Source organism: Falco punctatus (assembly GCF_963210335.1).
Source record: "Falco punctatus genome assembly, chromosome: 4".
In the NCBI taxonomy this organism is placed as follows: Eukaryota; Metazoa; Chordata; class Aves; order Falconiformes; family Falconidae; genus Falco; species Falco punctatus.
In genome coordinates, this window is record NC_137583.1 from 98,801,665 (window position 1) to 98,813,330 (window position 11,666).

The 11,666-nt window shown below is 47.2% G+C and overlaps 1 protein-coding gene across 2 annotated transcripts; it reads left to right on the forward strand.

Moving 5' to 3' along the window:
* Window positions 1-427: 427 nt before the first annotated feature.
* CCR9 (C-C motif chemokine receptor 9) lies at window positions 428-11,666 on the forward strand. 2 transcript variants are annotated; one of them, XM_080387277.1, is made up of 3 exons: window positions 428-5,692; window positions 8,407-8,467; window positions 8,965-11,666. In XM_080387277.1, exons 2-3 carry the CDS (start codon window positions 8,450-8,452, stop codon window positions 10,126-10,128), a joined length of 1,182 nt encoding a protein of 393 aa, XP_080243403.1. In that variant the 5' UTR covers window positions 428-5,692; window positions 8,407-8,449; the 3' UTR covers window positions 10,129-11,666. The 2 variants fall into 2 exon arrangements, with proteins under 2 accessions (XP_080243403.1, XP_080243404.1); XM_080387278.1 differs by lacking the exon at window positions 428-5,692 and having other exon boundaries at window positions 8,965-9,075; window positions 9,186-11,666.

The window sequence follows — 11,666 nt, forward strand, 5'->3', positions numbered from 1 at the left end:
CCCGCCCCGCCCCCCCGCTGCCTGGGAACCGCCGCGCGCAGCGCGCGCACCGCCCCTTCCCGCCGGCGCCCGCGGCCCCGCCCCGGAGCCCTGCCCGCCCCGCCTCGCTCCGCCTCCCCAGGGCACCACACGCTCCGGCCGGCGCAGCGCGGACGCGGCCCGGCTCCCCAGAGGGGATGAGGGAGGCCCCCCGCCACCAGGGCGGGCAGAAGGGGCCGTACGGCCCCGCCGGCCCCAGGGGCTGGAGGGCGCGCCTCCAGCGCTCCGGGCCGGCAGCAGCGGCGCGGCCACCGCGGACCACGACGCCGGCGGGACGGGGGGGAGGCGGGAGGCGGTGCCACGGCCAGTCCGGCCCCGGGCGCCGGCGGGCTTTGGGAGAGGAGCGGCGGAGCCCAGGGCGAGAGAGGAAGGGGCAAAGCCCCGAGCGGGAAGGGACCGGTTCACCCTCCTGGCCGCCAGGGGGCGCTGCTGGCTGACACAGCCTGCTGCTGCCTGCCAGCACCCACAGACCCCCTCCTGCAGGGGCGCTCTCCCCCCACCCCGCTCCCAGTTCGTACCTGCACCCAGCACCGCTCCATCCCCGCTGCAAACTCAGCATTTGTTCAATTTCACGCCAGTGACGATTGCCCAATGCTCCGGTCTATCTAGATCCCTCTGCAAGGTGTCCTGTCCCTCAAGAGAGTCAACAGCACCTCCCGGTTCGGTAGCATAAGCAAACTTGCTAATGGTGCGTTCAACTCTTGTTTGAGTTTTTACATTAACAGATTGTTAATGAAAATACTCAGCAGAGCTGGCCCTAGGATTGAGTCCTGAGGACCACCACTGGTGGCTTGTCTCTAGCCAGATGTAGCCCCAATTCACTGCAACCCTCTGAGCCCTGCCCTTCAGCAGCTCTCTACCCAGCATGCCATGAACCTGCTAATCCCACGGCTGGATAATTTGTCCGGGAGGATACTGTGAGGGACACAAGTATCACAAGCTTTACTAAAATCCAGAAAAAGAACACCCACCACCTTCCCTTCATCCACTAGCCAGGTGAAATGTCAAAACTTATAAACTTACTGAAATGTCAAAACCATTTAAGAGGGAAATAAATTTAAAAAATGTGAGATAAGAATCCACATTAGTATATTTCTGATGTACTTTCTCCCCACTCTTACTGACTTGTTTAACACAGTGAGGCAGAGACATAATATAGAGCTTTTCTTTTAACACGATCACTAAGGATTACAAAGTAAGAATAGACATTGGACAGTTAAATTAGGGAACATTTGCAAAGGACATGCCTGTGATCCTTTAAGGTGACTCAGCTGAGTAGCTGGATTCTGCTGACTACCAATGTGAAATCACAGTTTCTGCTGTCACAACTGTCATTCAGCATTACCACGTTACCAGTCTCTTCAGCAAAAACAGTGATAATATTGTGTGTGCTGACATCATTTACTGAATGAAATATTAATCCTCCTTACTGGAAATTAGGTTTGGTCCTGTAAAACATTTCAATAAATAAAGTTATTAAAACATATGTCTAACTAGGATGGTCTGATGCAGTTTAAAGTGGTGAAGCCAAAATACATTCTCTTGAGTAAATGAAGGACTGGAACAACTGTGCAAAATTGATTTTGAAAAACTTGTGGCTAGACTGTTCTTTGAGAATTTGAGAAAATGAGAATGCATCACATTCAGAAAACCATATTCTAGCCCAAAAAGAGCACCTAAGCCATCTGTCATGGTTTAACCCCAGCCAGCAACTAAGTACCACACAGCTGCTTCCTCACCCCCCACCCCTGGTGGGATGGGGAGGAGAACTGAAAAAGGTAAAAGTCGTGGGTTGAGATAAGAACAGCTTAATAACTGAAATAAAGTAAAAATAATAATAACAGCAACAACAATAACAATTGTAAGGAAGAGGAGAGGGAGAGAGAGGAGTAAAACCTAAGGGAAAAAAAAAAAAGTGATGCACAGTACAGTTGCTCACCCCCTGCTGACTGATGCCCAGCCAGTCCCCCCAGCAGTGATCGGTGGCTCCCAGCCACCTCTCCCCAGTTTATATACTGAGCACAACATTCTTTGGTATGGAATATCCCTTTGGCTAGTTCGGGTCAGCTGTCCTGGCCACGCTCCCTCCTGGCTTCTTGCACACCTGCTCACTGGCAGAGCTTGGGAAACTGAAGAGTCCTTGATTTAGAGCAAGCACTACTTAGCAACAACTAAACCATCAGCATGTTATCAACATTATTCTCATACTAAATCCAAAACACAGCACTGTACCAGCTACTAAGACGAAAATTAAGTCTATCCCAGCCAAAACCAGGACACCATCTAAACTGAGAGTTCTGTAATTCACAGATTTCAGCATCATTAAAAAGGTCAAATATGTCTTTCTCAAAATACCAAGTCAGAGAGACAAGGCTTCGCGACCAAGGTAGTCTGGTTCCCTGCAGGAGCATCTAACCCTGTGTCTGCCATGGCGAACTTGTGTGACAGCAGGGAGGGAGTCAGACCTGTGTCATTGCAGGTGGCTTCTGGTTGCTCATACCTTGCTTTCTGCAGACCCAGCATGTTATGCCTGGGATCAGATTCACAGGAGTGCTGCCTGCGCTTCCACCTGCAACCGGGTCCGTTGGGGGCACGTTATGAGAACATGATGTACCCTCAAAATAAATAAAAAAGAGAAATCAAACCAGGCAGGTCTTGCACATCTCAAAATTTACATCTGAATTTGCCAACACTCTTGATCATTGTAATGACTCTCTACACGAACTGAAAATGGGAATAAGAGCGTCCTTTATTTTGCTCTCTACGGAAAGCCCCGGGAAACCCTGTGTTTAGTCTACATAAGTAAGTAACCTGGCTGAAAGTGCATTATTGGTGGAATAAGAAATGCTGAAAAGATCTACAGAACCATACTTTTGATTTGCAAAGTGTTTGCGAGTGCCTAGTATGGGATGATACTATGCAGGGTCATCTTTGCTGGAAGATATCAGAGACTACTCAATGGAGAGAAACTCTTGCTCATCAGGAACAGCGCTGGTGCTTTGCCTTGCCTCACCGCGCAGAAACAAGGAACAGATGAGGTGACTTGTCATGTCCAGTCTTATATTCCTAGGACTGGCCTCAAGTGTTTCGATCTATAGAAAGTTTCTGTGTAACACGATTCGCTTGCGTACGAGAGGCACTGATCTCACTGAGTGCAAATACCCTCCTCACAGAGGACAGTGAATCACAGCCACAGCCTCTCCTAAACAGACCTATGGAGGGGTTGTTGAACCTGTGAAACAGCCTGCTTGTAGAGAAGCAGGTTAATGCTTAAACACCTAGGGAGAGGAAAATAGGTATATTAAAAGACAAATTTAGCGCAAGCACAACGCCGTTCTCACTGTGAAAAAAGGAAGCTTCTCGGTCAGCCTCAGCAGAGGGTGTAACCCCAAGTTTTGTTCTATTTCTGCAAAACCTTGCCAGCATCTGATCAGCCCATCAAGCTGAGTACATCTCTGCCATTAGTACATGCGCTAAATGAGTAGCTCAAAAAATCATTGCCAAGTTATGCTTAAAATTAAACACCCTAAAATTAAAAAGAAGATACATAAGAAATGCTGGTGATTTTAATTTTAGCGCACGCTTTAAACAAACAAAAAAACCCAACCCAAAACCCAAACAGTGTTACACTTGCAAGTTCTCTTGGTGAGCACGAAAGCAATATATTTGTAAGGAAAACAGACAGAGATGCTCTAGTTTTGTAATTATATGAGCTGGAGGGAAATCACAAGTTATCCTATGACACGTGCTGGTATTGCAAGAACAGACTGCACCATCTCCAGTTTGGTTCAAAGCACATTAACTGTGGATAGCACTGAGCAAGGATGCAAACAGGGAAACAGTTGGGCAGGAATTTTTCAAGATTTGTAAGGTTCACACCATTCTCCTGCTTCTGTTCCCACTGTCAGGGGCAAAAATGTTGTCAGTGAGACTCGATGAATAGCACGTGGCAGAAAAGTAACAAACAGGATGAGCAGCTGCCCACGTTCTGATCTGGAGGTTTATCTGTCCAGGGACTTTCAGAACCATGGAACTGGCTGTGTGAAGTGGGTAGGTTAAGTTATAACTTTGCCTCTAGGGAGAATGAAACTAAGTCTAATTAAAGTCTCTTAAATCCAGAATGTGAGGGCTCAGATTCGTGAAGGAGAGACTAAAGGATGTGGAGATCCGTTGCATCAGGGACTTTGCTCATGGGCATGCCTCTACCCTGCTACAGTTAATGTAGCTCTCCCAGCACTGTATCACCTTGCACTACACCAAGGGCCAAACTAGCTTGAATTAGGGGCAATTACCATGGGTCTGCTGGTAGGCAGCTATCTGCCATGCTGGAGTAACTTGTGCCACAATCCAGAAGCTACGCGCATGCTTTCACACCTGTGCTTTCCTTAGATGGTGCCCTGGGGTCTAGCTGACAGCTGCTCCCCCACCTCTCTTTTTCTAGCCAGAAGTTCAGGAGGTGAGAGGGGCCACATGCCGTACAGAGGTATCATTGCATACAAACCCACACCTGTTTCAGGAAGAGTTTCAGGATTACAAGTAATTATTAAAGCTATAAAGACACATTCATGGGGATTTTGTGGTTGAGTGTGGAGCACCTTGGGCTCCTTGGCCTTGGAAGGGGATGCTGGAGCATGATGCCACGTGACAGCTGAGCCCAACCCAAAACCTAGCCTGAATCACTGTTTTCTTCATAATTGAACTGAGCCTGAACTGCAATTTGGAAATTTTCTTGAAGTGTGAGTTGAACGAGCATCGGTCACAGCTGAACACCATCCAGCATTTAAGCAAAACCCCAAGGTGCTTGGACTTCCTGCAGAGAGGGGAATTTAAATCACTGTAATTTGCATGCCAGCTTGCCAGGAAGAAGACATAAGATGTGTGAGTTCATATATTTATTAACCACTTCTCACTGTCTTCCTCTTCAAAACCTTTCCTGCCAGACTCCTCTCGATAGCTGTTGGCTAAGACATGTCACCAGCAGGGACTTCATGCGACTGCCTGCAGTCCTGCCCTGGGTCTCTCCAGCTTCTGCGGCAGGAATAGCTTGGTCTTTCCTCTTGAAGGTGGCACACTTTCATTTTGCTGTTGCTTGCAAAGCATCTGGTGTTGCAGGGCATCACACAGACTCTGTGATTCCAGCCCCCACTTGCAGCTTTGGTGGGCAGCCATGGGGAGCTGTGTCTGTGGGCCAGCTCAGAGCAGGCAGGACTAGACCTGGCTCCCCACTTCTGTCCCAACCTCCCCAGGGGACACTGGTGGCTCCCCAGACAGACTCAGTTCTTGTCTGGGAATAGTTTTTTTTCCCCAGTGAAAGTGTTTTCCAGCAGGACACGGCTATACTGGGAGCAGCTTCTGATTTGCCCTGTGCTAGATGATGCACATGAGCAGAAAAATGGTCTTCCCTTTACTATTGAATGATCTTGCCAGGAAAAAACCTAAAGAAATAATAAAAAAAGAGAAGATTGCCATCTGTGTTTGAAACACCTAAACCATGTAAACCACAGAGAAAACAGCCTGTGACAGGTCTAGTTAGGCTGGGATCCTGGGAGCACACACCCACCTCAACCTACAAAAAGCCCAAAGCTTAATTGTGGGTGCAAAGAGCAAACACTGGGTACGACATCTGGGCTGACCCCCTGCGGCAACTGTCCTGGTGAGTCTCCTCCTCTGTTATTCATGTCTGTCTTTCCCACATGTAGCCTCCATAGAAAGGAAACCAAATTAAAAATTGACTTTTTTTCTTAATTTTTTTTTTTAAAAAAAGCTCACTCGCCATTGACCTCACCCAGTAACAATGATCTTTTCGATTGCAGTTTACGGTAGGTCTGATGGCTGAAAGAAAATAACATAAAAAGCCCCCTGGGGATGCGCAGCTGTGCACCCTTTGAGCAGATGCTGCAATGACATTTTGGAAACGGGTACTGGGGAGAAATCCATAGCTCACTGCCTGCCTGCTGCTGGCCACAGCCACCTCTGGGTTGTATGTGGCAGGTCTCAGCCTTGATAGCCAGATTTTGCGCTGTTGTGGTGGGGATGAGGCTCTGCTGGTTTGAGATTTCAACTCGCTGAGGAGTCTCTGAGATCAGGAGTCACAGCAGGTGGAGCACAGCAGGTCTGACATTGCTATGTAGCTGAGGATGAGTCACACGCTTAGTGCAGCAATTCCTGAAACCATGTTTTTCCCCCTAAAATCGGCAAAAAGGGATCAAATGAATTTTGATTAATAAGCACCCTCTCTGCACCTCCTGGGACATTCTGTTGCTTGTCAACTTTTAGCGTACTATGAAGTTCACCATAGAAAAAAATCAAGTGCTGGCTAGAACATCTGAAAGCTCATTGTAACTGAGCCCATATGATTGTTATTATTAATATAACCCGTAATAAGTGCAGTGGTAATGACAAATCAAAACAAGGTGGCCACTGTGGTTAGCACGCTGTCTCTTCTGTGCTGTCAGTGAGGCCATGACACTTTGCTCCTCAGGCAGCAGGAATCCAGCTTGGCTTTTGGCTGTCCCTGTATTTAGGGTGATGTGCACGAGCCTGCCTGTGAGGAGGGGGCCGGGGTGGGTGCAGCCTCGCTGCCTGCACCTGGCAGGGTTGGTCGCCCCTGCTGCACCCACTCTGCTGCCTGGGCTGGAGCCAGATGGGGAAGGGGACGGGGACAGGGACGAGGACAAGGAAAGCCCCTTGTGAGACTGTTGCTACCGGAGTTTGTTGTATTGAACTGTGGCTGGGAGAGGAGCATTTTCTGCTTGTTTCAGCAGACCTGTCCAACATCATTTGTGTATGCATGGCTATAACTGGTCTTAATTTCTACACGTTAGGACTGACATGTTGTTTGTCTGACTTATAAGCACTATATAGGGGGGTTCTTTCAGTCTGCTTGCATGTTTTTACCAGTGTTAATTCTGTGCCATGCTGTAGCATTAGTATGCTTTGGCCATACACTTTCCTTGGTTGTCTGCTTTGAAAGGAAGTCAAAGAATAAAAATATAGTTTGACTTTTCTGCATCAGAAATCCAACTACTATGCACAGGGTACACGGGGCATCATTAAAAGCCAGATCTGAGTTTTTGTCTGTGCTTGAAACTCCAGGCACCAGCATAATTCTGCATACCTTGATGCAAAATTTAAAAACTAAGAACACATATTTATGACTGGTTTTATTTCTTCAATCTATTTTTAAGCAAAAACTCTGTGTTTAGACTCATATTCTTTTATTGCAAAGATCTCATGCTGCCTACTTTGCTCCTAAGTAACTCACATTCATTGAAGTTGCTTCATAAAGATAAAAAATGGAAGGATTAACCCCTAATTTGTGCTTTCTGAACACAATCCTTTCTAAATAGATGAAAACAACTGCATTAATTTTTTTTTTTACCAGATTCTGAAGCCCTGCAAATATTTGCTGCAAGTATTCACTTCGCACCAAGAACAGGCAAAGGGATCAAAAGCAGTTTGGGCCAGAGGGTGCCACAAACAGACGTGGCTGCAAACACACTCGCCGGCCCTAAAAGTAGCTGCTTACAGCAAACTGGCTTTGCTGATGAACAGGGCTAACTCAGCACCGACATCCAGAGGAAAGATCTGTGCTAGCTGAAGAAAGGTCCCAGGTAGTGCCGACAGGACCCACCTCACGTTGTCCCCAGGCTTCATCCCCAGGCTCTAGCACAGGCAGGCTGGTGCAGAACATGTTGAATACTTAGGAGCATCTGACTTGTGTCGAGCGCACCAGGCTCAGCTACCTTTTGTGGTGGTAGACTGACTTGAAAAGCAGTCTGCAGCAGGAGAAACCTGTATTTTCTAGTTTACTGGGGCATAATGAATGGCTTTTCAGGCCAACAGCAATGAAAATTGCACTTAAACTCACAGATAAGATGTGATAGTCAGACATTATCAGTTGCTACAGAAGATGCAAATATTTTGACACTGCAAACTACTACTAAAGGCAGGTATGTTTCCTTGTTAGTTGCTAGACAGCTTAAGAGATAGATTTAATTTATTCTCATGGATCTTTTGGAAGATACGGCGCTTTCACATTTTCACATTACTTTCTTTTTTAATGTGCGCACTGGGGATTCTACATCTTATTAAAAATGAGATCTCAATGACTCTAGTATGTCAAAGGACTCAATCAGCATGGTGCCATAGAGAAGCCAAAGACCTAATACAGGCTAAATTTGTAAAATGGAAACAGCTAAATAATTCAAACCAACGACATAAATTTCTGTATAGTTTGTTTGTCTCCCAGCCAGACTGGTTTCAAAGGGTTGAGGTGTTTTATTAAAATAAGAACAATAAGAAGAAAACAGTTCTACTTCAAAGCTGTTTCAAATCAGTTGGGTTTCCCCCATCTTTCCTCTACAGGTTACAGAGCTGCCTCCAAGACTGAGTAAAAATCTGGCTGAAGATGGCAGTTGCAAGCATAGTGAGTATACAGCTATGCTGTTGTGTACATCTCTGTTTTTCTTTCCCCTCTCTTTGCCTCCATCAGTTTTCTGCCTCTCTTGAGCCAATGATGCCATTCTACCATAGCAGTAACACAGAGCCTTCTTCCCCACCTCTTTTCAAAGTGGGGATTTTGCATTTTACTGGGTATTTGAAGCTGCCAAGCCAACAGTGTTTTGAATGATCTGACAGAAATAATGCTCTCACCACCTGCCATTTTAATAACTGAAGCTTGCTGGAGATGGTGAACTGCTGTTTTGTAAAGAGTTTGTTGCTCAGCAGGTCATTTTTATAAGTCTTTGCTGTGCCACACACTTCAAACAATCTGAAACGTGCTGTGTTTTGCTGGCAGCCTTTGTTCTTTCCCATCTAAAATAGAATATATTGGGGATCTTCAACTATATCTGGTGGAGAAGGGCAAATTTATTCTTTACTGAGCCACCTCTCAACACACATTTACTTGATGTCCCATTGCAGGTCACCCACCCTAGCAAGACCAGCCTGGATTACTACAGGAATGACAGCGCGGTGCTGTCCCTGTATGGAAATCCTGTGAATGACACAGACTTCATGTGCAACAAGAGGCAGGTCAGGCAGTTTGCTCGAGCCTTCCTGCCAGTGTTTTTCTGGCTCATCTTCTTGGTGGGCACAGTGGGAAATGCCCTGGTCATGCTCGTCTATTGCAAATACCGCTTCAGGAGGAGCATGATGGATCGGTACCTGGTGCACCTGGCCATTGCAGACCTGCTCCTCCTTTTCACCCTCCCTTTCTGGGCCAAGGCTGCCTCTGATGGCTGGATCTTCAAGAACTTCATGTGCAAACTTGTCAACAGTATGTATAAGATCAACTTCTATGGCTGCAGCTTGTTCCTAACCTGCATCAGCTTTGACAGGTACATCACTATTGTCCAGGCAACAAAAGCTAAAACTTCTAAGCGAAGGCGGCTCCTGCACAGCAAACTCATGTGCTTGGCTGTTTGGCTGATGTCCATGAGCCTGTGCATCCCAGAAATCATGTACAGCCAAAGCATGCGGGTAGGTGATGTAACAGTTTGCAAAATTACATACCCACCAAATGTCAGCATGACCTCCAGAGTTACTGTCCTGGCCTTGAAAGTCACAATCGGATTCTTCCTCCCGCTCCTAGTCATGGTTATTTGTTATGCCCTTATTATCAACACTCTCCTGCAAACAAAAAGATCCCAAAAGCAGAAGTCACTGAAGATTATCGTCATGATCATCACTGCTTTCCTCCTCTCTCAGTTCCCATACAATATTGTTTTGCTGGTCAAAACCATCAGCACTTATGCCAGGGTGGTGTACAACTGCCAGGCTGCCAACCAGCTGGACATTGGGCTGCAGGTCACCCAGAGCATCGCCTTCCTCCACAGCTGCCTCAACCCCTTCCTCTATGTCTTCGCTGGCGAGCGATTCAGGACAGCACTGGGCAGGATGATGCAGAGCAGCAGCTGGTGGCGGAGCAGGGGCCAAGAGCAATGCTCCTCTGCCTGCAACAGCCAGGAGCACAGCTCAAACTGGTCCTTTGCCATGCTGGGGACACGGCGCGTGAGGAGCTCCCTTACCCTCAGCACCCACTTGACCTCCTCTGCTACGCCCCCTCCTTGCCAAGTCGTTTTGTAAGGTAGTTCCCCCACTTCTCCCCTCCAGAGGAGCACCAAACTCTTTGGAAACCATCTGTATACCCCAAAGACTGTCCCAGAGGAATGGGGAGGGCTGGGGGCTCCTTACATGCCCTGTCCTCACCGTGTGGGAGCCAGCTGGGGCTTGCTGGCTGAAAGGAAGGGAAACTTTCTGCACAGGGCAGCAAATGGAGCAGTACTTGCTGTACTGAGGACAAAAGCTATCTTTGTGGCAGCTGTAAATACCCAGCCCATCTGCAGCTCAGACCACAGCCTGAAACAACAAGCCTTGCAGGGAGGCAATAAAACCGGCAGCAACAGAGGCAGATGAAGCAGGATGAACCACCCATCCCGTCCGTAACACGCAGCAGGAGGGGGTTCAGCCTTCATTTGTGTTCCAGCCACGGTCTCCGACAGAGGTGGCCAGGCTTGGGAGCCCTGCCCGCTCCTACACCAGATGCCCCCCGCCCCCATAAAAGAGAACAGCCTTTGGCTCCTGCACTGGTTTACAGCAGCAGGCAAATGCTGCTCTCTGTGCCCGTGCAGACGCAACTCTGGTTTGCTGTACAGGTGGTTCTTCTTGCAAAGCAAAGCCCATCGTTCATGTTCATAAAGTGGTCGTTGCAGAATTAGATCTATCTTTCTCCTGTGTTTTAGCTGTATACAATTTATTTGCTATGGCTCCTATTTTGATGATAGAAACAAATCACACCTCACAATAAAAATTTGAGGGTGCCAGAGACACTGAGTTGTCTGTCCTGGGGATATTTGCCGTATGGTGCAAAACTGTAATAAACCAGAATGCAAAAACCAAACCCATGATTCAACAGACTGCTGGTTGCACGCTGATTTCTTTACTAACGGTGAGAAAATATATTTAGCTTGGGGACAGTAAGACAGAGAGTAATTAAGCATCAAGCCTAATGTGAATGAAATTTGAAGTGAGACTTCAGGTTGATGGAGGCAGCAGTTCCCAAAAGCAGTGTGCTGTAATGCATCCCGCAACTTCTATAGGGCTTTCAGCGAGCCGGTGTTGGTGCCCAAGGCTGCAGGGCATCGCAGGGCTGTCCCCCCTCCCTCATCCCCTCTCGGGGCCATGGCATCACCTGACCTGCCCAGCCGCAGCCTGCACCTCCCAGTCTTCAGTCGCAAGGTGTAGTGCTCAGCAGATTTTGTTTTAAATAATCACGCTTAACCTGTTCTGCCTTCTGGCAATTATTTCTTGCAGGAAGAAAGTGTTTTCTTTGTGCATTAATCATTAAAGCATGTCAATAAACACAAGCTTTCTGCAAGGTTTGGCACTGCTTTTCTAGCCAATACAGTACATCTGAGTAGATGGTGTTCTATTTTCATATACTTCGATTAATGAATTTTTAAATTTTTTTTTACCTTCTCCTTATGGAAGAAAATGGTGAAAGATTATGTATTTTTTCACTGTATGTGTAAGAAGGGTTTGGGGGAGCTTTTGCAATTTGTGTTGAGCTCAATGCAAACGGATGCTGAAATTCTGTTAAATAAAGGCACTGCCAGATACACTGA